The sequence below is a fragment of the Apodemus sylvaticus genome, chromosome 16 (assembly GCF_947179515.1).
Source record: "Apodemus sylvaticus chromosome 16, mApoSyl1.1, whole genome shotgun sequence".
In the NCBI taxonomy this organism is placed as follows: Eukaryota; Metazoa; Chordata; class Mammalia; order Rodentia; family Muridae; genus Apodemus; species Apodemus sylvaticus.
The window spans coordinates 3,266,933-3,294,320 of NC_067487.1; the positions used below are offsets into that span (position 1 = coordinate 3,266,933).

A 27,388-nucleotide genomic window follows, 5' to 3' on the forward strand; every position below is an offset into this window, starting at 1 on the left:
AGCGCGACACCAGCGCGGCTCGGTGCGCAAGCGCAGTCTATCGCTGAGGCTTGCGGGAAGGCAGACATGGCCGGGGTTAGCGCGGTTTCAAGGCTTCTTCGCGGGCGGCGCTTGGCGCTAGCTGGGGCGGTGAGTTAGTGCCACGGAATGGCGGGCTCCAGGAGTGCGCCTAATCCTGCAATCCCACCCGAGTTGAGCTGGGTCTAGGAAGGTGCAGTGGGCCGAAGCCGACTGCTTTCCGGCGAAGGTCACGGCCCTGAGGTCGCGGGCGTGGAGTCTGGCCTTCCCTGTCTTGTTCTAGCTAAGCTCTCCAAGGTTAACGGGAGGAACCGGTCCTTGGCACTCTGGATGCGGGCAGGTCTGCGAGTAATCCGCTGGTAATCTGGGTGTCGACACTAAGACTTAAGTGATGAGTTTATAGGTTTTGTGTAGTGGCCTTAGCTACTGTTTTTAAATATCAGAGAGATATTTGAAAATACTAGGTGAGACTTCTGCACTGTGTTCATCCAATCTTGCGACTTCTTTTTGCATTGGAAGAAGGACACACAGTGGCTCAGGGCTGCAGGGGTCTGAGTTGGCCTCCCCAGATTGTCAGATCTTGTCTCAGTGTACTCTTTGCCGGTCACAGGTTATTCGTCAGATTCCTAGGGTTTTAGTAACGCAAACTAAATTTGACAGGCTGGGTTCTTTAAAGAGAACTGTCCCACCTACCTACTTAATAATTTAATTACGAAGTAAAAGCCCCAAGACATTGAACAGTATCGATTTGCGTTGTGTATATACTTATGGCTGCAGTTGTCTACTTTCTGAAATAGATTTTAAAATGCATGTTCAATTAAATGTGCAAGGGTTAGTTGGCAGCTATTCTTGCAAGACCGGAAGGCATTTTCAAATATTGATAATTTCTATGATTTGTATTGGCTGCCACAGACTCCTACTTTCACCTCTATCTCTTGGGCCCTGCAAGAAGGGTTTTAAGTACTGATCATAGAAGCCTTTTACAGGAAATAATAAATCAGCAACCTATAATTGTAACAGAATTGTATTGTAGCAGAAATAGGTGAGCCTACCCCATGCCCAGGAGTCACTCCTCAAACTCAGGAAAACAAAAAACAAAACAAAACAAAAAAACGATAGTCTGAGCCCAGCTCTGGCTAATGTCCAAAAAGGAACAGTCAAGGATAGAAGATTTTTACTAACTTGTATATACCTTAGGTTTATGCATACCACATATATTGTCATCCTTAAATTCCTTTCATATTCCAGATCCAGTTTATGCTTTGACCAATTTAGACAGAGACAGGAGACTGGAAGTCTGGTCACTTAGGCAGGTGGGAGATTTACACAGCAGAGGTATTCCATATTGCCTGAATTATTTTTAAGTACATCTTTATTGTTGCTACCTATGGCCATCTTGTGCAGCTGTCAGCATTAGGCTATTTATTTATTTATTTATTTATTGGTTTGGTTTTTTTGGATTTGTTTTTTTTCAAGACAGGGTTTCTCTGTATAGCCCTGGCTGTCCTGGAACTCACTCTGTAGACCAGGCTAGCCTCGAACTCAGAAATCCACCTGCCTCTGCCTCCCAGAGTGCTGGGACCTCAGGCGTGCACCACCACCACACGGCTGCATTAGGCTTTTGTTAAGAAGAGAAGTGGGGCTTTATGGAATACCATATTTAAAGATGATTGTCACCTAGGGCTACCTCCTAGAGGAATGGTCTTTGAGGGAGAAATGGGCTTAATAATTGTAAGTTGGTTTGTCTCCTTTGTTAAGGGAATGGAGCCTAATGGCTGCTTAGTCCTGCTGAAGAAACATTTACATCCCAGAATCTTTAATTTTACTTTGTCCAACAGGCCTGGTTACTATAGTCATATCTTTGAGGTATTTTTGGAGGCAACACTTCATTGGCTAAATACTATTGTGTGTGACTTAATGCCTCCTAAGCAAGCCTATTAATAAATCCTTTATAAAATCAGTTCTTTTACTTCATTTCCTCTCTATCAGTGTGTCCTCATTCTAGGCTAGTGCCCAGTGATTTCTCTGGAGACTAAGACCTAGATACCGACTTTTATTAAGACTGGAGTAAAATTCCAGTTGAAAGTGAAAATAAGGTTCTAAGCATATGAGACCAGGCTGCATAACTTTCTTTTCATAGGGGCATAATTGGAAACTATTTCTTTCAAACCTACATTGGGTGAATCATATTAGCTGCCAGCATTTTACCTTCTTTTGTAATGGTGCTTCATAACTGTTCCGTGGTTAAGTATCAGTAAGCAGGATAATAAGACAGGAAAAACAGAATTGACACACAAATGGCGCCTCTCAAAATATGCCTTTAGGTTTTAAGAAAATCACTTCATGAGGATGGTTATTCCTATCAAAATTCTGCCCTCTAACTGAATATTCATTGACATTAGAAGTTGGTTTTTTGGTTTTTTTTTTGTTTGTTTGTTTTTTGGTTTTGGTTTTTTGTTGTTGTTGTTGTTGTTGTTGTTGTTTGGTTTTTTTGGATTTGGTTTTTTGGAGACAGGGTTTCTCTGTATAGCCCTGGCTGTCCTGGAACTCACTCTGTAGACCAGACTGGCCTCAAACTCAGAAATCCGCCTGCCTCTGCCTCCCAGAGTACTGGAATTACAGGCGTGCGCCACCACTGCCCGGCTAAGTTTTTTTTGTTTGTTTGTTTGTTTTTTTAAATGAGGAATTTGAGTTTACAAAAGAACAGAATCAAGTTAGCAGAAAAAGAAATTTGTGGCTACCAACTGAGAAATGCTGAAGACAAGGAATTGTTTTGCCCTGTCAAGGTTTTCTGTATTGACAAATGTTTCAAGTTATCAATTCATCAGATTTATTTTGCCTTTGTTTTGCTTTGCATGGTCCCAATACACTGATGTCACTCACAAACATTTAAAATTTTTTAATTCATAGGAAAATTAAGAACAAGGACGGCTGACTTCTATAAAGTTTGTAAAAATTCTTAGGAAAAATACATGAAGCATCATAGTAGAATGCATCTTTTCTTTGGATGAGTTGTTTTTAATGTTTTATTGGTATGCCTATAATTATATGATTTAGTTAGGCCTCTATAGTCAAACCTTTTTCTTTGGCTTCTTGGGATCATCATAAAACCAGTGACATTCAATTCTGTATGTTGTGATGTGGTTCTTGGTTCATTTGAAGACTTCTGGCTTAGTATTTATTCATAGCCAGGATTTTAATCTGAATTTGTAGTTTCTTGGGGATTTGCCCCAAAGATCTTTAGATAGTAGAGAAAGTACACAATTTGGGTCCATAGTTCCTAGTGACCTTCAGTTTTTTTGTGTATATTATGAGACTAGTGAGGTAGTCTTTGAAAGTTTGAGCTGTTGCCAGGTAACTGTGGGATGGAGTTTAGACAGAATGCTAACACCTACCATGACTTGAGGCCTTCCAGCTTACAAAGAAGTTACTCATTTTACATTGTCAGATTTCTTTCTCTGATCCCCCTTACTTGTCTTACAGATTTTTTTCATGTCATATAATAATTAATGTCTCTTCAAAAACATAGGGATTTTTTTTAGTTGTCACAGGTATTTTCTAATATTTGTTCCCCTTAATTTATTTTTTCTTTTTTCTTCTTCTTCTTCTTTTTTTTTTTTTAACATTTATTTAAGTATATGAGTACACTGTTGTTTTCAGACAAATCAGAAGAGGGCATCAGATCCCATTACAGATGGTTGTGAAGCCACCTTATGGTTGCTGGTAATTGAACTTAGGACCTCTGGAAGAGCAGTCAGTGCTCTTAACCACTGAGCTAACTCTCTAGTCCGATTTTTCCCCTTAATTTATTTATTTATTTTATATCCTGATTGCTGCCCCCAGTCCTCCCCTCACACACTCCTTTCTCCCCATCCCCCTTCCCCTTCTCCTCTGAGGGGTGAGCTCCCCCCTCCCCCCCAGTATCCCCTTGAAGCATCAAGTCTGCAGGGTTACGTGCATCCTTTCCCACTGAGGACAGATAAGACAGACCAGTTAGGGAACAGATTCTAAGACGAATAACAGCTTTAGGGACAGCATCTACTCCAGTAAAAACATGCAATTCTTAAGATCATTCGTGACTTCCCCTTTTCTGATTACTAAGTGTACTTGACTACTTAGAACTTTTGGAAAGATATGTCCAAGTCTCTTGATTATATTTTGGTCTTTTTAAATAGAGCAAGTAAAATGAAAAATTTATTCCCTTAATGGCTGACTGGATCCACAGTGGACTGATTTTACTGATACAAGGTTTCTTGAATATATGTTTATCTTAACCTTGGATGTGGAGAGTTACAGAAGTTGCCTGTGGAAGGCTAAGGACCAGACAGGAGAACAGGCCTGATCCATGAGAGAGGATGTGGCTCAAGTCTTGGTTATATATGGTAAAGGGATAACTGATTTCATTCCTAAGCTTAATGTTTCCCTTGTTTCAGTAAGTGGTAGCCTGTTCCAGAGTACAAGTCTCCCAGTATGCTATCTGGTTTTGCTTTGCTTTGCTTTGCTTTGCTTTGCTTTGCTTTGCTTTGCTTTGCTTTGCTTTGCTTTGCTTTGCTTTGCTTTGCTTTGCTTTGCTTTGCTTTGCTTTGCTTTGCTTTGCTTTGCTTTGCTTTGCTTTGCTTTGCTTTGCTTTGCTTTGCTTTGCTTTGCTTTGCTTTGCTTTGCTTTGCTTTTTTCTTTTCTTTTTTTCCTCTCCTCTCCTCCCCTTCCCTCCCCTCCCCTCTCCCCTCCCCTCTCCTCCCCTCCCCCCTCTCCTCCCCTCCCCTCTCCCCTCCCCTCCCCCTATCTCCTCTCCCCTCCCCTCCCCTCCCCTCCCCTCCCCTTTCTTTTTTGTTTTTTGTTTTCTGTTTTTGCTGTATAGCTCTGGCTGTCCTGGAACTTACTCTGTAGACCAGGATGGCCTCAAACTCAGAAATCAGCCTGCCTCTGCTTCCCAAGTGCTGGGATTAAAAGTGTGCTCCACCACCTAAAATTCTTTTTTTTTTTTTTTTTTTTTTTTTTTTTGAGACAGGGTTTCTCTGTATAGCCCTGGCTGTCCTGGAACTCAGGCTGTCCTGGAACTCAGGCTGTCCTCGCACTCAGAAATCCACCTGCCTCTGCTTCCCAGAGTGCTGGGATTACAGGTGTGTGCCACTACCACCCAGCAAAACCAAAATTCTTAAAGGACATGCAGAAAACTAGTGTGGAAAGGGTTAAGATGGAGCTAGTAAAAATGCTTCATATTTAGAAAATACAGCAATATGGGTTTCTTTGTCATTCTTTACCGAGTTAACTTGGTTAATATACTGCAAAGCAAGGGTCAGTAGTACCCTGTTGGGAAACAGGGTTTTTTTGGAAAAGGTTTTTCCTAGAATGCCAAGTCAGTAGAGAGGACAAGACCTGAGTCTTTGCCTTTAGTCAGGGTCCCAGGTAAACTTTCTAGAAGAATGAGAACAATTTGATATATAGGAAGGTTAACAATTTAGAAGGAAAAATATAATTCATTCCCTTCTGTTTCTGTTCCTTTAAGACCTAACATTGTTCATATCTCTGCAGTGGCCAGGAACACTCCAAACACAGACTCATGGCTTTCACTTCTCTGTTGGTGAGAGCAAGAAGGCATCAGCTAAAGTTTCAGATGCGGTAAGTTTATTGCTCAATTATAAACAATTCTTGTTTTTGTTTTATTCAAGTCAAGGTCTCAATATATAGCTCTGGCTGTCCTGGAATTTGTTATGTAGATCAGACTGGCCTCAAACTCATAGAAATACATCTAACTCTGTTGGGATTAAAGGTGCACACCATTATGCCCAGCTTGCAAACAACTTTTCTTGTTTTGAAGGATTATGATCTATAATCATTTTAATATATTTGAATATTGTACATATTTAAAGTACATTGTACATTAATTGTATGCTCAAATGTGTGTAGAGTAATACTTACAAAAACTTATATAAACACGGACATTTTTGCTAGTAAATCTTTATCTAGACTAAACTCTAAATTCAAGTAAAGTAACAAAATAAGAAAATATTAATGAGCTGTATATGCTGTGATGAACAGTGGAATTCCTGCACAAAATATGGCTACTGGAGTTGAGACTCCTCTGTATTTAGGCTGTCTTGTTTTCTGCTTAAAAAATACGAACATTACTCACAAGTTTTTATCATATGATCTAGTGGGGTTATAGAATATTGCTGGACAATTTCTCAGTAAATCTTCCCACACAGACTTTCTCCCTAAATATTGACCTGAAATATTGTTGTGGTCTGTGCCCAGGCGAACTGAAATGTGCTAACTTAAAGGCAACATTGTTTTCAAGAGAGACTTGTACATCACAGGTGAAGAAGAATCATCTGTACATTGAGTTCCTATAGACAAATGGATATGGTTTTGGACATAGGAGTAAAACCATTGAGAAAAAAGACATAATTAGAGCTCATTGTGTTGATGTTTTCTTCTGCTTTTACACTTTCTTGCTTTGGAAGCAGACTAGAAAGATTGGAATCTTAAAAATTTGAAGTGCTCTCAAAAACACATTTTTTTTTTTTTTAAAGCTAGGTATGATAGAATGCACTTTTAGTCCCAGCATTTGGGAAGCAGAAGCAGGAAGATGACGAACTTTGAGCCAGCCTGAGCAAAAAGATGTCTCAAAACCAAAAAATAAAATAAAATAAAAATAATTTGTGTGTGTGTGTGTGTCTGTCTGTCTGTCTGTCTGTCTGCCTACCTGCCTGTGTGTCTGTCTGTCTGTCTGTCAGTGTGTAGCAGTCCATCTATTGTCCATGAAATCTGACTGCTGGTTCATTGTCTATACCAGACTTCAACACCAAAAATTCACACTCAGGCCAGAGCAGTATTGGAATCCTTTTCTGTGCACAGCAGCTATTCTTTCCTGTGATTATTTTGTAATTATAGTCTTGATGTTTTATGAAGTTAAATATGTAATGAACAGCTGAATTTCCTTTTCAGATTTCTACTCAATACCCAGTGGTGGATCATGAATTTGATGCTGTGGTTGTAGGTGCTGGAGGGGCAGGCTTGAGAGCTGCATTTGGCCTTTCTGAGGCAGGATTTAATACTGCATGCCTTACAAAGCTCTTCCCTACCCGATCCCATACTGTTGCAGCACAGGTAAGAAAAAAGGCCCTTTTTTGATGTCTACAGATCTTGTATAGCACTACTCTCCTGTAATACAAAGTTTTGCCTTCTTATTAAGCTTCATCCACAGTTGTTGGTATCCTGTCCATCATTCATTTTCACTTTCCAAGTCACTGCTTGTAATCTTTTCCTCGGGACCATTGTGGGGTTGGCATCTCATTGCTATTTTCATACATGGGTCTTTTTCCAGCTGCCCTGCCTCCTGTATGTCTCCCTGTCATGGAGACACATTTTCTTCCACATTTATTCCCTGGTTAAAAAATATCTACGTTTTCACAGGGTAGATCTTAAGTTTAGGCAGCTTTTTATCATTGAGACAAGTACTTGAGATACTAAACTTAAAAAGAGGCAGACTTAGTATGACTTGTGGATTCAGAGATTCCAGCCAAGATCATGTGGCTAAGCTCTTTGAGTCTATGGCAGCGCATTATATCACTGAGGGAGTGTATGGTGCAGGATGCTACTTTCCTCATCTCAAGGCAGCCAGGAAGTAAAAAACGATAGAGACGTCAGGGTACTATTTCCCCTTCAAGGGCATACTCCAATGCTTAAATTCTTCTCATCAGGCCCCACCTCCTAAAGCATCCACCATCTACCAGTAGCACCATGTGCCTTTAGCTCATGTGCCTTTTTGGGTGTCATCAAATCTATACTATAGTACCTTGCTAAACAGGGATAATAATGAGCTTTGATGGCATGGATGGAAAGAATAGAAAAATACTGGCCTTTGATTCTCTCAAGTTGAGAAAAATTACAATGATTTTTATTCTTGGATCACTGGGACCTCTGTTAATAACACTATATGGGTAGCAGAATCACATTTGATTGTCTTTCCTGGTATCTGGAGTAGTTTTTTCTAAGCCAGTAGAAAAGTTTGATAGCTTCTGGGAGCTGGAAAAGGCCTCCCTTATCTGTTTTTGCTGAAGCATGCATTGAGCACTTAGTTACAAAGGTGGTTTGTAAGCTAAAGAATTAAAACATACTGGAAGAAATTATGGCCTAGAGGAAAAAGGAGACCTGAATAAATCATTCTTATTACTGTTGTAAAGTTATTATGTAATGTGTAGCTGTAACAGAGTGGGAGAAAATAGTTGGGCAACTAGTTATTAAGGAGAATTCACTGTAGGTAGAGTAAAACTGTAGTTCTGGAGATTTGATAGTTCTCAGAAGACCAGCATTTGTGGCCTGGTTTTCAGGCAACAGTAAAGTGATGGGTACTATCAGTTACATATTTTATTTCAAAGTAGCTTTTGTATCCTACTATAAATATGTAACTAAAAGTTATCAGGATCATCTTGGCTTTACATTGGAGGGGTTGAATAAAAAAGAAAAGAAAGTAACTAACATTGTAGTTCTTCCTTGTGACTCATCCAAACTAAAAGATACCATAACTGGAAATACTAAGGCAGAGTAGTAATGAAAAGGGAAAAAATTCAGTTTAGGTCAGCTTTTACAAAGCTTACTGAACAACAATTGAGAAGAGAAGGAAATAAGATATGTGTATTTATTCCCGTTGTTATAAAACAATATTCAATGTTTGGTAACATATAAAGAAAGATTTTTAAAGTCCAAAAATAATTTGGCTTTTGGTGAGGGATCCCTTGCCAGCAATGTAGCATGGCAGATTCCACCATGATATGATCTTATGAGAGGAAGAAGTCATGTTACCAGACAGGAGACCAGAAACTGAATAGATAGTCTTAGATTTTTTTTTTTTCTCTTGAAAACAAGTTTTATTTAAATAAAGGTTTAAATACCTTACACAACATTAAAACTGGAAGGGATGGCTGGAGAAATGGCTCAGTGGTTAAGAGCACTGACTGCTCTTCTGAAGGTCCTGAGTTCAAATCCCAGCAACCACATGGTGGCTCACAACCATCAGTAATGAGATCTGGCACCCACTTCTGGTGTGTCTGAAGACAGCTACAGTGTACTTAACAATAGTAATAAATAAATCTTTAAAAAAAACCTGGAAGGCAAAACAAAACAAAAACAAACAAACAAACTGAAACAACAGCAAAAAAAGTTTGTTACTTCATATGATACTGGGCAGCTGCTGCTAGTGATTTGAAATGTCTGCTGCTAGCCACATAACCTATGGCATCAGTTTGTTTTTTTCTTGTCATAAGTTTAACTTATAACAGGCTGGCTTCACCCTTCAGTTGTTTCAGTATCCCTCAGCTAGGATATATCTGGTTCAAAAGATGACCCTGGTGGCCAGCAAGCTGTTTATGATCTCTCTGAGAAGGTAGCCTTTTCTGAAATCTGCCTATCTAGTCAGACACCAGGGGTTCTTTTTACTGTCAGGGACTCCCTCTAGTGGTATAGCTGGTGTGGTACTAACCAGCTTCTCTTTCACCTGGGCCATTCAAGTGGTGACAGCAGTGGACTCTATGCTCAGCTGAAACATTGTTATCACTTTGTTTCAGGATGGAAGCTGCTAGGTGTACTGCTTGACCTGTTTAAGTGAGGGACCTAAAGACCAAGCAACAAGATTCTTTTCAGTTTATTGCATGAAGGAGTTACACTAGTCCAGATTAAAAGGGGACCCCAAATTGTTACATTATCAGGCTTTGATGTTTTTAAACTTGTGACAAGGGAAAGAAGGGAAATTCTACTCGTTGCAAGAAAATTCTCACCTAAGCTTCAGAGAGTCACAGCAGTTAAAACCGATGATGATCTTTCACCTGATTGTCCCTAGCCAGTCCAGTCTCTATTGGAAAATGGCATGTGTTCTTGTGCTGGTCACCTGGAGCTGAATTACTTCCTCATATTCTGGATGCTCAATTACAGTATAATTGCAGGAAAATTTATTCTTAAATACCTTCACTAGTTCCTTTATATGGTAATCATTAGCAATCCCTTGGGCAGTAGTAAAGGTCTTCCTGCCATTTCTCTGTTGAATTCTTATATGGGTGTAATCCTTAGTGCCTGCAGAAAGGATGTCATCACCCTTACTTACATCAGCAAAGGAGTCAAAAGAGTGGAGGTTCTGGATAGCAGACATAGGATATGATTTCTTTTCCTTGATAGAAACCCTGCAGAAGGCAGCTTCAAAAGTGGGGAGGAAGAGGGGGACAGGATATAATATACAGGGATTATCAGGAGCTAGGAGACTGGAGGGGGAGGCAGCTGAGTCCACAGCAGTATCTCAGTGACTGGACTAGTCTTGCTTTTTTACAGGAACACTTATAAGAACTATCTAAGGTCTAGTAAACACTACTTTAATTCCTCTCAAGAGTACATATCCCCAAAGGCTAAAGGGTCCACCATTATACTGTGTATTGTGTACCCTTCCAATACACAAACCATTGAGAAACAATCAAATCATACTCAGGTACCTTCTATTGTAAAAAGTTTATATAAAAAGGATGAATTGAAATGTAAGTTGGAGGCCAGGCATGGCGACCCTAACCTTTAATTCTAGTACTTTGGAAGGAGGTAGAAGCAGAGACAGGAGAATCTCTATGAGTTCAAGGCCAGTCTTGTCTACAAAGTAAGTTCTAAGCTAGGCTATATAGCGAGACTCTATGTACAAGATTTCCAGATAGATTTGTTGAATACTTTTAGGTGTTAAGTAGATAAGCAATGGGTAAGTTACAAGGATCTTTTCTAGTTTTTACAGGCCTAGAGATCATGCAACATTCCCATCACAAATAAAGATTAAGCCACCTGTCTACTCAGGGAGGTCTCATGACTTGGAATCTGTCCTGCCTTACTGCTCCTTAACCCTCATGAAGAGTCACCACATACAGAGTTTACTTTCTCTGAATCAGATCTAAGGGGGAAGCTGGGCTGCAGAGGCTGTTAAGACATGTAAGCAGTTGTATGGTTTTTCCAGGGAGGTATCAATGCTGCTCTGGGAAACATGGAAGAGGACAACTGGAGATGGCATTTCTATGACACTGTGAAAGGCTCTGACTGGCTGGGTGATCAGGATGCCATCCATTACATGACAGAGCAAGCTCCTGCCTCCGTGGTTGAGGTAACTGAAGGGAAACTCTTGGGTGATTGTGTATGTGCTCTGCTTGTATTACAAAAGAATCAGTGTAAAAATAAAAGAGGGCTGGGGATAGAGCTCTTAGAGAATGCATGCCTACTGCAATTGATCCCTGGTAATAAAGAACCAATGAGGAAAAATTTTCCTGTGACTTCTGTTCATCTAAGATTTTTTTTTTCTCCCTGAAGTATCAGTGTTTTCACTGATATGCTAGTATTAAAATTTTAGGTTTTGGGTTTGGTGCAAATTTGGTACAAAAATGAGTATTTTTACTTGTTTAAAATAATATATTTCTGCTTGTTTTGTGTTTCACAGCTAGAAAATTATGGTATGCCATTTAGCAGAACTGAAGATGGGAAGATTTATCAACGTGCATTTGGTGGACAGAGCCTCAAGTTTGGAAAAGGCGGGCAGGCTCATCGGTGTTGCTGTGTGGCTGATCGGACAGGCCACTCACTCTTACACACCTTGTATGGAAGAGTAAGGCTGACTTGGTGGTAAAGGATGGTGTTTATGTAACAGTGGAAATGTCATAGGATAGGAGGCAATCACCCCTTGGGTTTTTTTTTTTGTTTTTTTTTTTTTTTTTAAGAAAACAGTAATGTTCTACCTTGATAGCTTTGGTGACAAAGACTACCAAAATCAACTTAGGGAAAGGGTTTGTTTCACTTTGTAGTTTTAGACCATCATGAAGGGAAGTCAGGACAAGAACTTGAGGAAGGGATTGCTGTGGGATCCTTGAAAAGAACAGTACTTGTGGCTTGTTCCCTATGGCTTGCTCACTCTACTTTTTAGACAGCCCTGGAACCACACCCATGGGATGGGCCTCTTCATATCATCAGTAAAGGAAATGCCTCCAGTCCAATTTTATGGTAACATTTTTTCAGTTGAGGTTCTTTCTTCAATGACTCTAGCCTGTTAAATTGACAAAAAACTAACACTAGTAGGTACCTGAAATAATTATTAATCTGAAAGTATTGAACAGATATTGTGAAAGCTGACTCTAAGACAGTATGTTTTTCCTTAAAATATTTGGAAAGTTGAGTTGGTAATCATTTCTTACAATTTTGAATTTGTGCTTCATAACATGCCAAGAACAGAGGAACTATTCGTTCTTTCTAACATAATATTGTTACTGATTTTTTAGGGGGTGGTTTCACATCATGTATCCCAGTCACACTCACTTCTCAGTCTTCCCAGGTCTGCCCCCCATCCCGTGCAACCTCCTGGATTCCTGCCACCAAAAAGGAAAACAAGTCCACTTTATTCTGCCCATATACTCACTGGGGCATGTGTGATCAGCCTCCCAGTAGCCAGCCGCTTAAAGAGCACTAAGTATATTAATACCTCTAAGTTACTGAACTGATTGGTATGTTTTAATACTTCAATACTTAACCAGATGAAGTCTTGAGGGAGAGTAGTCACTAGATCAGTGGTTCACCCTGTGGGTTGCAACCCACAAAAGACCACTAGAAAACACCTATTTATATTACCATTCATAATAGTAGCAAAATTATAGTTATGAAGTAGCAACAAAAATAATTTTATGGTTAGGAGTCAGCACAGTATGAGGGAACTGTAATAAGGGTTGCAGCAATAGGTAGGTTGAGAAACACTACACTAGATAGTCTATTTTGGCATGTCCAGATAATCAATAATCTGAGCTCTGTCTTCAGAAGGTAGTGACAACTGGTTAATAGGCAAATATTAGAGCACCAGTAGCTTCTTTTAGGCTGAGGACACTGAAAAATAGGACAGTATGTGCTTGTTCTGTGGCTGTTTTGAGAGTCTAGCCATACTCTCTGGGGTATTGGTTTAATCTTAATCTTAAATGCAGTTTGAAATGTAGGATCCTTTTCTTACAGTCTCTGCGATATGACACCAGTTATTTTGTGGAGTATTTTGCACTGGATCTTCTGATGGAAAATGGGGAGTGCCGTGGTGTTATTGCACTATGCATAGAAGATGGGTCCATACACCGAATAAGAGCAAAAAACACTGTTATTGCTACTGGGTAGGATTTTACTGAATTTAATTCTTATATAAAAGTTGGGAGTGGAAGAGTTTGCTTTTTTGTTAAGTAAAATGGTTCAAGCAATGGGTCAATGTAGCCTGCATGTCACCTCATGTGGAAGGTAACCTTTCCCAGCCTTTGTATCTTTGTCACAATATAAATGTTTTCTGAGCATAATGGGGCAAAATATGGGATTATAAAGCTTATTTTACCTGTTCTTATATAAATAATAAGCTTGGAGAGTCACATGGTATTTTCAGGTAAATTTTCCTGCTTTCTTGTTTACTATGTATACTGATTCTTAGAATCAAGAAGTACTAAAAAGTATTATCTGCTTGCGTGATGAAAATAAGTACATTTCAGCATATATGATTTCATTTTTACCGTTTTTAAAGTTATAAGCTGAAGGTATATATCTTAGTTGTAGAGTATTTGCTTGTCTAGAATCCACATGGTTTTGGATTCATTCTATTTTACCACCATACACCCCCCCCCTCAAAAAAAAAGGGAAAGGAAAGAAAGTTTAAGTAAACCAACATTTTTAAATAGGTATTGACCTTGAATAGATGTTTTTCCCAGGTTGGAGGGAATATACATGGTATGAAAGTGCTCAGCACCATTAAACATCTGGAGAGTTCAAGTAACATCCACATTTGTGAGGATAGTTAATGTAATGATACAGATGAAGATGTAGAGAAAAAGCAGCCAGCTGTCCTAGTTACTTCTAAGTTACTTGATAAAATACGATGACCAAGGCAACCTATAAAAGAAAATGTTAAATCTAGCCTCCAGTTTCAGAGGACAAGAATCTGATGGTGGAGTAAAGGAGCAGCTAAGAGCTCAGTCTTGATCCACTACCACAAGGCAGAGAGAATCCGGAGTCTTTTGAGACATCAAAGTTCACCCTAGTGACACACTTCTCAAATAGTTTCACTAGTTGGGGACAACGTATTCAAATATATGAGCTTATGGGGCCATTTTTAATTAAACCACCATACTGGATAAAAGCAGTTGTTATACAAGTCTGGCAATAATCTCCTGAACTTATAGTAGAACAACAAATAAACTCCCCCACACACATGCCATGGGAATGCCTGTTTTTTGTTGCTTCTTGTTTGTTTTTTGGGTGGAGAGATTGCTCAGTATTTAGAGCTGCTACTGTGGCAGAGGACCTAAGTTCTGGTCCCAGCATTCCCTTCAGAAGGTTACAACTCGCTGTAACTCCAGCTTTGAGGCAGCCACTTCGGGCATTGGGACATATGTTGCATAACTCACACAGACACATAAACATAGAATATTTTTAACAGAAAAAAAGAAAGATATATCAAAAAGTGCCTTAAAAGTCTAAAGGCTATTGGGAATATAAATTGGTATTTACTGTGGAAGCTCCTCAAAAAACTAAAGAAGACTGAGGAGATGGCTTAATAGACAAGGTACTTGCTACCTACACATGAGAATCAGACCTTGAATGTCCAGGACCCACATAAAACTGAGCAAGTGTGGCCCTGTCTGCAGTTCAGTGACTTAGGAGGCAGTGTAGGGGTTTTCCAGCATATGCTGGCTAGAGAGACTAGTTAGCTAGTGGATGAGCTCTTGGCTTCAATAAAATATAGTGCAATCAAGAAAGAGACCCATTGTCAACATCATGCCTACAAACACAAACCCATACCTGAAGTCAGAAGAGTGAAACTAACATGGTGTAGCAGTCCCATTATAGCAGTATATGCAAAGAGGATGAAGTCAGCATAATCACATCATGAATATATCATCTATGCAAATGTTTGCTGTAGTACTCACCATGGCCAGACTGTCACTGTAACCAAATAGAACAATATTCAGGGAAAGGTTTATTTTGGCTAATGTTTTCAGCAGACTCAGTCCATGGAATATGGATTCATGTGTTTGAGCAGGACAAGTATGTGTAGGAGACAGCTCTTTATGACAAAAAGTGAAAGACATTAGCCCAAGACTGTATATATTCCAAAGGACATACCTGGAGATATCTGCTTTCTTCAATACCAATAAAGCCCCATGCCCTTAAAGCTTCATGACCTCCCAAATAATGCAAGTAGCCATGGACCAGGCTTTTTCAACATGAGACTATGTGTGTGTGTGAATGCTTGGCCCATAGGGAGTGGCACTGTTAGGAGGTGTGGCCTTGTTAGAGGAAGTATGTCACTGTGGAGGCAGGCTTAGAGGTTTCATGTATTCCAGCTAGACCTAGTGTGGCAGTTTCCTTTTGCTGCCTATAGATCAAGATGAGATCTCAGCTCTGTCTCCAGCACCATGCCTGTTTGCTTGTTGCTATGCTTCCCACCATGTGACAATGAACTAAAACTTGTAAGTCAGCCCAGTTAAATGTTTTCCTTTATAAGAGTTGCCATGGTCATGTCTCTTCACAGCAATAGAAACCCTAACTAAGACTCATAGTTATATAATCATATCAGGAAAATTCTTTGAAGATAAAGTACAGAGTACCAAAATACAGAAAATACAGAATTCTTTCTCTGTCTCCCAGCCTCCATCCCATGGTAAAAACATCACAAATGTGGCCTCCAAGTATTGTGTGCCATGTATATATATATATATATATATGTATATATATATATATATATATATATGTATATATATATATATATATATATATACATATATATATATATGTATATATATATATATATGTATATATATATGTATATATATATATATATATACATATATATATACATATATATATATATATATATATATATATATATATGCATGGGTCAGAGTAGATTACAAGCAAGAAGTCATTAGAGGTTGGTGCCCCAGAGACTGCACTATATAAGAAGAGGTTTGGTGTGGACTGATGCTTATAGTCACTGTTTTCTGTTTTCAGGGGCTATGGGCGAACTTACTTCAGCTGTACATCTGCCCATACCAGCACAGGGGATGGTACAGCCATGGTTACTAGGGCAGGTTTGCCTTGCCAGGACTTAGAATTTGTTCAGTTCCACCCCACAGGTAAGACAGGATGCCTGTCTGACTCTGGGCTCTTCTGTGTATGTTAAGCATGCAGTACCTATTCATTGCTTTGTGGTGTACTTCTCCCACCTTGAGTACTCAAGGAGTTTCTCCTGGTTCCATAAAGGCAGTTCATAATAGATTTTGGTTTCAGGGGTTTAGGTACCTGTGGTAAGAGGGATATGAAGTTAGAACAGGCCAGACTGAACCTGATGCCAAAGTTAGAGTTTGGATTTGGAAGTGGGAAAGAACTAGTTATGGGAGAAATTAACTCTTCCTATCAGAGGAGAGAGATAAGCAGAGATAGAGATTGAAAAGTAAGTGAGTTAGTTTTCTTACTTCAATTTCTGTCTAGTGTCTCTGAACCTCTGGAGCCAGTCATGAACTGTGTTTAGCACTTCATTTTTTAATGCTTCCTTTACAATATATAAGAAATAAACTACCCAATGGATATTACTGAAACTATGAAAAGTGAAAAGCACTTTCACTTTTAGCTTTAAAATAACCCTTATTTAGTCTCTTCCCTTAAAACTTAGTACTTGACATTCCATGTTTTTCTTTACACTGAAGGATACAGAATTATATTAAGAAACTTCATTATGCTCCTCAGGTTTGAATTTGGGCTTTGTCCTTTAATAGCTCTGTGACTTAAAAGAGTTACTAAACCTCTTTTTTTTTTTTTTTTTTTTTTTTTTTGCTTCTAAGGATAAACTTCTTAGTAGCTATCATAGACCTGAAATGAGTGAATATATAGATTTGATGCAAACATAAATATTTTAAAATACTTTTTGTTGTTTCAGGACTTAAAATAGAAATTCTCTAAACTGTTTTATCCCTGCCTAAACTTGTTACTGCATTTCTTGATATAAAGATATATTTTAAAAAAATTAAGTCTACTAAGCATGGATGATATTTAATCAGAATATGGGTTAGACCCTGTGAGTGAACTGCTGTTCCTGGATCACTTGTGCATTCTGGTTTGTCGCTGCTGCTTGTCAATACACATTCTTCCTCCTACTTGACTTTTCTTCTTATTTTGAATTTAACGTTTTTTGTGTCTCCTTTCCTTTTCCTCCCAAAATGTGACTTCTAAAAAAGGATTAACTATTTGAAGTAGTCTCCTAGTCCTCATTCATTTATAAACATTTAATTACCTGAATTTTTACAGGTATATATGGTGCTGGCTGCCTCATCACAGAAGGGTGTCGTGGAGAGGGAGGTATTCTCATCAACAGTCAAGGTGAAAGGTTCATGGAGAGATATGCCCCTGTTGCCAAGGACCTGGCATCAAGAGATGTTGTGTCTCGATCCATGACTCTTGAGATCCGTGAAGGAAGGTCTGTAATTCTCTTCCAGGGATACAGGAGTTTAGGCAGGTGGATAAACATGTCCTCTTTGGTAACCTTTAGGTCACATCTACCTTTGTAGACAGGTAGCCTGCCCTCAGGGTTAGGCTTAGAGAATAAAGCTACTCCATTATTTTTTGACTAACATGTTAGTTTATGGTATATCCTTAAAGATACGTATATCTTTATACATATCTCATACATTATGATAGTCTTCACAGTGTGTGTGTAAGGGTATCATCATATATTCTTGGTATGAGCTGAGATTCACAGACTCAGCTATTGCTCAGTCTTAGGAGTTACTTTGTTTTATTCAATATTACAAATGTCTTGGCAGGTGTTCTTCAGGGCTTGTGTGTCACTTGTCTTTTAGTGAAATTGCCTTAGATTCCAAGTACCTGGCTTTAATCTAGGTACTTAATCTGGGTTTGACACTTCAATTTAAAACTCAGAAGTCTGGTGGGTTATGGGAAACTTTCTAATATATTTACTAAGGAAAACATAGGAAATCATAATACTCAAGGCAAGGATGTAAGATTGGTGAGTATAGGCTTCTATTCCTGGCTGTGTCCTCGCACAGAAGTGTTCCTGGCACACTATGATTAAAAAATACTTAAAGGAGAAAAAGTATCAATGGGACACTGACCATAGATGAAGTTGAAATTTTCCTCAAGATCAATGACTGTTCCATCTTCCATAGTGATTTCAGTTAGCTCTTTCTTGCCATTCTTTGCCTCATGTTACAGTGTTGTATTTGCAGAGGCTGTGGCCCTGAGAAAGATCACGTCTACCTGCAGTTGCATCATCTGCCCCCTGAGCAGCTGGCCACACGTCTGCCTGGAATTTCAGAGACAGCCATGATCTTTGCTGGTGTGGATGTCACTAAGGAGCCCATCCCAGTCCTCCCCACTGTGCATTACAACATGGGTGGGATTCCCACTAACTACAAGGGACAGGTGATGGTGACAAGGTTACTTCACAAAAATCTCTTAGGGCTTAGAGAATGCAGTGTATTTGATAGTATAATGTTAATTATAAAATGCCATACCTGTCAGGCAGTGAGAGGCTAGGTTATGTTCTTGGGTTTGCAGCTACTTGGTAATAGCCAATAGAATGTTAGTTTCCCTATACCTATAATACTATGCACTGTTTCCATTTTACAGTTGATTTTCTATATTATTTACTACTTTTACATTGAACTTATAAATTAGTGATCTATATATACAGTTGGTACTTGGGTTATAAGCAGTTCAAAGTGCTTATCAACTGGTCCTGGTTTGGACTCCTGGTCAGGATAAAGGGTAGGGATCACTACCCCCATTCACAGATGATCCTGTTTTCCTCATCACTTTAGTGTTCCATCACCTATCACATTCCTTAGTTAAATCAGGTGGTGACTGACATTCTGGGGAACCTAAAACATCCTTTACCTGTTGGTAACAGCAAGAGTTCTAGAGCAAAAGGAGAACTGGGGATGTACTAAAGAGAATGAAATAGAGAAGATATAGTCTTTACTTTTGCTACTTCATGCATGGGAAGTCTGCCAGGGAAGCAGGCATATGGAAGCATAGGTATTTTGTTGCCTTATCTGAAATATTCCTGCAGGTGCTGAAGCATGTGAATGGCCAGGATCAGATTGTGCCTGGTCTGTATGCCTGTGGGGAGGCTGCCTGCGCCTCAGTGCATGGTGCCAACCGGCTTGGAGCAAATTCTCTTTTGGACCTTGTAGTGTTTGGCCGAGCCTGTGCCCTGAGCATTGCAGAATCTTGCAGGCCTGGTATGTGTTCTTTTCAAGCCCTCAAGCTATTCTAGGAGCCTGCATAGTGTTTATTTGTTCCTGGAAATATGCTTAGTGATCATAGAGGAAATCTGCTTTTTCCCATAAAAACAGTATTGATGTCTGTCTAATAGTCAAGAAACTAAGGGATTTGAGGCACAAAAAGACAGTTCACTATATAGCTCTGGTTGGCCCAGAACTTGATAAATCAGCCAGGCTGGCCTTGAATTCATAGAGATCAACCTGTTTCTGCTTCCTGGCTTGGTTGCTTTATGTCCTTAAGACACTATTGGTATTTTAGCCAAGTGGTAGTGGCGGCGCACGCCTGTAACCCCAGCACTTGGGAGGCAGAGGCAGGCAGATTTCTGAGTTCGAGGTCAGACTGGTCTACAGAGTGAGTTCCAGGACAGCCAGGCCTATACAGAGAAACCCTGTCTCAAACAAACAAACAAACAAACAAAAAACATTAAAAAAAAAAAAAGAAAGAAATTGGTATTTTGTCAGGCCGTGATGGCAAGTGCCTTTAATCCCAGCAGTAGGGAGGCAGAAGGCAGTTGGACCTTTATGAGTTCAGTGTCAGCATGGTTTACAGAGTTCCAGGATAGCCAGGGCTACACAGAGAAACTCTGTCTTGAAAAGCTGAAAAATAAAAATAAGAAAGAAATTGATATTTTGAGGGAAAGTTGATTATATATTATTTGCCTGTTATAAATTATGTTTTCAGTCCAATATTAATAGTAAAAATGAATCTGTAACTTCTTGGTAATTATAGAAAAATTTTAGAATGTTTTTAAAACAAGATTTAGAACTCCATTATGAAAGAATGACATAGGCCCTACCTGTTAGGGATAGAATGAATTTCAGTTGAGGTTTTCTTATGGTAGCTTAAAACTGTAAAAGAAAAATGTACCTTGTGTTGGAGTGTAGTTTTGTTTGTACACACCAAAACCAGGAGGTTACCAGAGTTCCAACCTCAGGAGCCTTCATGGTAGCTGTTTTGTCTATTTGCTCAGAATAGCAGTATGAAAGAACACCTCATGAGGGGGGATAGAGACCCCTCTCCCTGTTCCATCCATTATTCTTTCCTCTTGCTACTTGTGGATATCGGTTGTAGTTTATATAGAGCAGGTGCTTTATGGATGAACAGTAATGATGATGCAGAGACCAGCACATCCTTGCCTCACTGGTAAAGAGAATAATGTGGGTAATTTTACATATTGCATCTTCACACTTCTAGTCATGCCATAGTAAAAGTCTGAATGTGAAGACAATTCCTGGTCCTTAGTGCTATCCAGCTGCATAAGCAGGGTTCAAAGGATCTTTGACACTAAAAGTAGCCTTTGGGAGGATCAGAATCACATCTAGAGCAAAGTAGAAACTAAGTAGATTCCCTGCTTTGAGAATGAGAAAAATTAAGTTTATAAAAGAATATATGCAAAAGTTCTACAAATACATTAATAATTTTTAAATTCAGCAGTGAAAGGACTAAATATTTAGAGTAAGACTCAAAAGGCTGAACATGTGATTTTAATTCTGGAAATAGCAAACTGTAAGGAAGAAACAGATAATGGTTGCTAGGCTGTTGTGGTGGTGGTTTTACTTAAACAGGACTCTTTACTAAAACCTGAAAAGCTCTACTAAAAAATGTAAACAAAAAGACAACAAATTTCACTGTGTCTTTAATTCTTTAATTTTAAAAATGAAAAGGTTTGTAATATTTTCCCCCAAAGAATAATGATCTCATAGTTTTAAAGTACAAGTCTGTTTATAGTAACATTGAAATTTTAAAAATGTACATCATCAGAAAAGTCGGTTTTATTGAGTGATTATCTTTTTAAACACTAAAAAGGAGCCAGGCACATATACCTATAATTTGCATATTTAGAAGGGTGAGGTAAAAGATTGTTAGTTCAAGACTGCTCTGAACTATATACTGAGTTCATGACTGTCTCTCAGAGAAGAGAGAGAGGAAGAAAAATGAACAAGTTGCAAGCCTGGGATGAAACATAAGAGCTAGTTACCTGAAGTCCTTGGAAAGGAGGTAGCCGGAAGCACTTGTTGCCTGCATTTCTCATTAGAAAATGCATATGCCAACTTTTTTTTTTTAAAGATTTATTTATTGTTATATGTAAGTACACTGTAGCCGTCTTCACACACTCCAGAAGAGGGCTTCAGATCTCATTACAGATGGTTGTGAGCCACCATGTGGTTGCTGGGATTTGAACTCAGGACCTTTGGAAGAGTAGTTAGTGCTCTTAACCACTGAGCCATCTCTCCAGCCCCCATATGCCAACTTTTTAAATGCCTCGCTCAGAACTTTTTTTTTTTTAAAAGTAGAGAGGATTCTTTCATTTTGGGGGATTTGGGGTGGGGTGGGGTAGGTGGTACAGGAACTCAAACCCGGGGCCTCACCAATGCTAACCATTACATCTAAGTTGTACCTCCATGCCTAAAAGTCATGATCTTGAGGTGTTGTTAAGAGAACCCAAGAGTCAAGACCAGTAGGTAGCTTTTTAAGACACATAGGATAGCTGCCTGTTTATTTCTTCATGAGAAAAAGTGTGAGGTTAATGTCTCAAATTGAGACCAATATCTTAAGGGTAACCAGTTTCCTCACTAGAGTAACAGTAAGTCTGATCACATATAGTCTCTTAGTTTCAAAAATGGTTATCTACTTAATGGCAAAATCTTTCTGTATATGTTCTTAAGAACTGACTCTTGAGTCAGTATCTCATTCCTTAGGTTGATGCCTAGACGGTGTTGGCTCAGATTATGTCTATGCTTTCCAAACTCCTGGAATGGCTATGATATAATGTGAGTGGCATTTAAAATCTCTTTCCTTTTTTCTCCCCATTAGTGATTTTGAAAGTTAAATTCTGGCTTTCTTTTAAGGAGATAAAATTCCTCCAATTAAGGCAAATGCTGGAGAAGAGTCGGTTATGAATCTTGACAAGTTGAGATTTGCTGATGGAAGTATAAGAACATCAGAACTCCGCCTCAGCATGCAGAAGGTAGGAGCAGACACAGTGACAACCACCCTGCATGAATGCTTCAAGTTGACAGCAGGAGAACCTGTTCCTGATTTTGCCAAGCAGAGTATAGAAGTGATCAGGAGCCTCTCATGCAGAAGTGTTTCTTTCTCCATGGAACATTGGAGTTCTTAACTTAGGGCAGAAATAAACTGCAGCTTTAGCATCAGGGACTTGACTTTCTTTGGCACTCCTTTATGTGAGCTTGACATCCATCCTCAGACTAGTACTGCCTATCATGTGTGTTACAGCCAGTAGGAAGGGGAAGACCATCAGAAACTGCATCTCAAGTCACTTAGAAGCCACCATAACTCCCTTACTCACCTTTCATTGCCCAGAGCTAATTGTGCTGCTTTACTTAGCCCTTTCATCTCTGAGAGAGATGTCCTCAGACTGAATCTTGTATTGGAACAAAGTCAGAAATTAGAGAGAGTGAAGTGGGCAGGAGCTAACCTAGCCCCAAAGACAGTGGGACAGTACCTGGCCCCAGGGTTCTCAGGCCTTGGTTCCTCTTACTCTCATGACCTCCCAGTTCTGTACCTATCACTGCTAGCCCACTTGATCTCTTGGACACTTCTTATGTTCCAGAAATGCTGCCAGAGAAGTAAAATAATTTGAAGTGACATATAGATTTGTGAGATACATAATATACATAGAAACATATTTTAAGTTTAATCAGAATTTCATTTTCACTAAGGTAAAGTGGCATACTCGGAAGACTATAATAGGAAGATCACATGTATATATAGTAAGACCCTTTCTCCAGGATAAAAGTACATTAAGTTTAAATTTAATTCACAGCCTGAATTTCCCAGTTTAAGTTGTATAAATATATCAAATGTAGAAAATCTAAAGTTGCCAGGCAGTGATGGCGCACACCTTTAATCCCAGCACTTGGAAGGCAGAGACAAGTGGATTTCTGAGTTCGAGGCCAGCCTGCTCTATAGAGTGAGTTCTAGGACAGCCAGAGCTATACAGAGAAACTCTGTCTTACCCTGTCCTGAAAAAACAAACAAACAAACAAAAAAGAAAATCTAAAGTTGTAAGAGTTTTTGCCCGTAGTTTTCTGTGCACTAAAACTTTGTAATGCTATTTTATGATAGTCGATGCAGAACCATGCTGCAGTGTTCCGTGTGGGAAGTGTATTACAAGAAGGCTGTGAAAAAATCAGCCAGCTATATGGAGACCTAAAGCATCTAAAGACATTTGACAGGGGTGAGTCAACAATACTCTGAGAAGATACTGCCTTCTTTGGGTTAGGTTGGTATCTGGTCCCATTTACTACTGTCTTATTGCATGCTTGCTGTCCAGCTGTCTCTTTCCAACAGCTTTATGTTGTTAGTAAGTCAGAGCACCTATGTGACTGGGTCCTATTTGTCTCTCATGGGTTCTTGTGTATCCCCAGGAATGGTCTGGAATACAGATTTGGTGGAGACCCTGGAGCTGCAGAATCTGATGCTATGCGCACTGCAGACCATATATGGTGCAGAAGCACGGAAGGAGTCAAGGGGAGCTCATGCCAGGGAAGATTACAAAGTACGTCTCCAAGATACATCACATCGATGTGACATTGTCCACTCAATTCTTTTCAACCCTGCTTGCTTTCTATGTTTCATTTATTTTCCCAAAACAGAATCAAGGAAAACACTTTTTCCTTTAATATCTTTTATTCATATTCTTATTCTCAGACCTTTTTCTTGCATTGAATCAGCCCATGCAGCATCTATAAGGAGAACAGGCCTGGTTCTTAACAGGGCTAATAGTAAAGTGCAGCCAGTGACCATAGCAGGAAATGCTGACTCACTGAGTGATCAGATCAGACCTGTTTTGAGGCTTGAAAAGGGAAAGAGTTATGAGTTTGAGGCCAGCCTGGTCTACAGAGTGAGTTCCAGGACAGCCAGGACTATATAGAGAAACCCTGTCTCAAAACAAAACAAAACAAAAAATAAACAAAAACTAGGAATTAGAGATTTTCCCTGGCCATGGTTTTTATGCAGACTATTGTTTGTACAGAACACGCATGTTGGATTCTACATTTGATGGTAAAAAAAAAAAAAAAACACAAGAAGCTTGGGTGTAGCTCCAAGTTCAGGATGAATACATCAATTAAAGAATTAGACTTTCCATGATGTGTACACAAGGTATGGACAGTGTAGGATGGTGAGTAAATAGAAAAGTGAGCTAAGTACAAGTTTTCATTTGCTATGAACTTGTATTGACTTAACCTGCAGTGATTAAGTGGATGAGAAAGAGACAAGGGCAAGCCTAACTCCAGTATGTACCAAGGAGCATCTTCAAAGTTAACCACTAGGAACAGAGATAAGTAAGGCTTTGAAGATGTGAGGTAGATCCTGTTTACTTTTAGCAGCTTACACTGTACTTAGGAATGTACAGCTAGGGCTGTGCTTTAGCCCTGTGGCTCAGGTAAGGAACCTCCTCTTGCCTCTCCTCCCATATTTGCTTTCAGTAGAAACAGCAAGGTATCTGATCTTGGTTTTTATGTGAAGAACCTCTTGCTCATCTAACCTATTCCCATATGCAAAGTTTTCTTCATTAGCAGTCAGTGTACTGACACTTAAAAGTTCTTCAGTATAAATGTTAACCTTAGAAAACAGTTAAGTTGGATGTAGTGGCATGTTCCTTTAATCCTAGCACTTGGGAGGCAGAGGCAAACAGATTTCTAAGTTTGAGGCCACCCTGGTTGGTTTACATAGTGTCAGGACAGCCAGGGCGATGTAGAGAGACCCTGTCTCAAAATAAAACAAAAGGCCATTTAAATTAAAAATGCTGAAAAGAAATCTCACTGCATGGAACCAAAGGAAAAATTAAATAAATGATATTTAATTCTAATATCTATTAACAGAGTTGTAAGAGAAAATGCAGAAGTGGATGTTGTATATTTACATTCCTGACTCCAAAAGCCTTTTGCCATAGTGTCCACTTCCTGGCCTTGTCTGTGCATCTTTAATCTTTTCTGTGGTTTTAATGTTATTCTCTGGTGAGATATGGAGGTATGTTTTTATCTCAGGTGCGGGTCGATGAGTATGATTATTCCAAGCCCATCCAGGGACAGCAGAAGAGGCCATTTGGGGAACACTGGAGGAAGCACACCCTCTCATATGTGGACATCAAGACTGGGAAGGTATGTGGGCATGCATCAGCCTAGGGATGTGTTGAACCACTCTATTTGGCCTTTGATGGTTGACCAGTTTAGAAAGCAACCTAGTTTTAAGCCAGTTGTTAGCAGAACCAAGATATCACTGAAAAAGAGTAATGTGAGTCATGCTTCTTGCTAGAAACAGAAACCAGTACCTGGGTGGTTCACAGGGACCCTTAGTATAGGACTGCCTCTCATCTTCTGTACCAGATAAAGGGCATTGGGCAATAATCAGATGTCTGATGCTTGTGGTAGGGAGTTAGTGGTGACTATCATTAGTATCCTTATATTACTGTGATAGAATACTTGACATGAATAACTTAAAGAATTAAAGATTTATTTTTTCTCCTGGTTTCAAAAAGTTAAGTTCATTGTTGTGTGGACTCATTCAATTAAGCAGAATGTCATGACAGAGACAGCTGTTCACCTGGTAGCAGGAGGCTAAGGCAGGAGAAGCTTGAGTTGGAGGCCAGTATAAGCTGTAGAGAGAGATATGGGGTAGGAGGAATTACCATAATTTACATAGCCAATTTATGACTCCTTTGTCTTAAAGTTCTCATGCCTGTAAATGTACTTGAATGGTTTAATTTTACAGAAGCACAGAAGAAATGGCTGTTTGTAAATTGTCATGCCTTGATTCACCCTGACTCTTTTCTCTAAGGTTACTTTGGAGTACAGACCTGTTATTGACAAGACCTTGAATGAGACTGACTGTGCCACCGTACCTCCTGCTATCCGTTCCTACTAATAAAACCTGACAGCTACAGGACCAGCTTTTGTGATAATATATCATAGCTTACCTAGGTTTCCTCTCATACTTGTCTTGTTAAAATTCTGCTCTCATGAACAAGGAGTCACTTCATAGATTATGATCAACAGCTTGGTAGTACTTGCTGTAAGGGTCTTGAGTTGCACGAGACTTTGTCTCTTTATTCTTGTGCAGTGATAAAACTGGTATAATTCTTGCATGAAGTACAAATGAACAATCTTTTATTTCCAATAAAACCATGTAGTATTTGATTTTAGTCCTATCTATTGGTCTGAAATAGCAAATACAATTTTCTTCCCCTGTCTAGCCGCAGAAGTTCTGTTTTTCAAGTATTGTTTGGTTTATTCTCTGTGCCATATACTAAACAAGACTTTGGGGAATGTTAGAATATAAATGGAAAAGAAGTAGGGCAGGTCCTTTTTGAAGGAAAGTTTGGAAATGTTAAGTATTGAGCCAGTGCCTTGTTTAGGTTCCTGGTGGGGAAAGGTATATGCATATGTCCATGTATATTTGAGGGAGTATGTGCTGGCTAGCTTTGTCACCTTGACAAAATCTAGCATCACTTAGGAAGACAGCCTCAATGAAGGATTGCTTCATTTAGCCTGGTCCATAGGCATGTCTTTGAGGGATTGGCTTGATTATGTTAATTGTTAAGGAAAGACAGCCCACTGTGGGCACCACCATTCTCTAGACAAAGGAGTCTGGACTATATAAAAGCAAGCTGAGCATTCCCCATGCATGCATTTATTCATTGTCTACTTCTCACTGTGAATGTAACTAGTTGCTTCAAATTCATGCCCCGACTTCCTTGAAATGAAGGACTTTAACCAGGAATTGTAAGCCAAATAAATCCTTTTTCAAAGTTGCTTTTGGTCAAGGTGTTCTATCACAGCAGAAGAAATGAAACTAGCATAGTGAATGCTTATATGGAGACTAGAGCTTGACATTAGGGTTGTAAGGCCAGAAATAAAAGAAGAAAGGTGATAGGAAGCTAGCCGCTAAAAATGACCTAGAAGTTTTATGTCTGTTATAGAAAGTAGCCACAGAAAAGTTGCTTTTTGCATCCAGGAAAAAAATGATTGTATTTTGTCCACACAGTGCTCATCACTACTAGAAAAGGATGGGCTTTGGTATA

At 39.3% G+C, this 27,388-nt stretch overlaps 1 protein-coding gene and 1 pseudogene across 1 annotated transcript; one reads left to right on the top strand and one right to left on the bottom strand.

Annotated features, from left to right (window-relative positions):
• The first annotated feature begins 20 nt into the window (after positions 1-20).
• Positions 21-26,504, top strand: Sdha (succinate dehydrogenase complex flavoprotein subunit A). The gene is made up of 15 exons (XM_052159511.1): positions 21-129; positions 5,551-5,637; positions 6,967-7,128; positions 10,997-11,140; positions 11,471-11,635; positions 13,021-13,169; positions 16,051-16,175; positions 17,344-17,512; positions 18,282-18,477; positions 19,127-19,298; positions 22,191-22,309; positions 23,431-23,542; positions 23,733-23,863; positions 25,356-25,469; positions 26,146-26,504. The coding sequence occupies exons 1-15, from the start codon at positions 67-69 to the stop codon at positions 26,230-26,232; spliced, it is 1,995 nt and encodes a 664-aa protein (XP_052015471.1). The 5' UTR covers positions 21-66; the 3' UTR covers positions 26,233-26,504.
• On the bottom strand, positions 9,819-10,162 carry LOC127666866 (eukaryotic translation initiation factor 1-like; annotated as a pseudogene).
• Positions 26,505-27,388: the final 884 nt, after the last annotated feature.

Excerpts from the sequence above, each read along its gene's own strand:
- Sdha (XM_052159511.1), top strand. The coding sequence starts at position 67 with ATGGCCGGGGTTAGCGCGGTTTCAAGGCTTCTTCGCGGGCGGCGCTTG. Across the intron at positions 17,513-18,281 it reads CTTGAGATCCGTGAAGGAAG|AGGCTGTGGCCCTGAGAAAG; the intron begins GTCTGTAATTCT and ends TTGTATTTGCAG. Across the intron at positions 18,478-19,126 it reads CCACTAACTACAAGGGACAG|GTGCTGAAGCATGTGAATGG; the intron begins GTGATGGTGACA and ends ATATTCCTGCAG.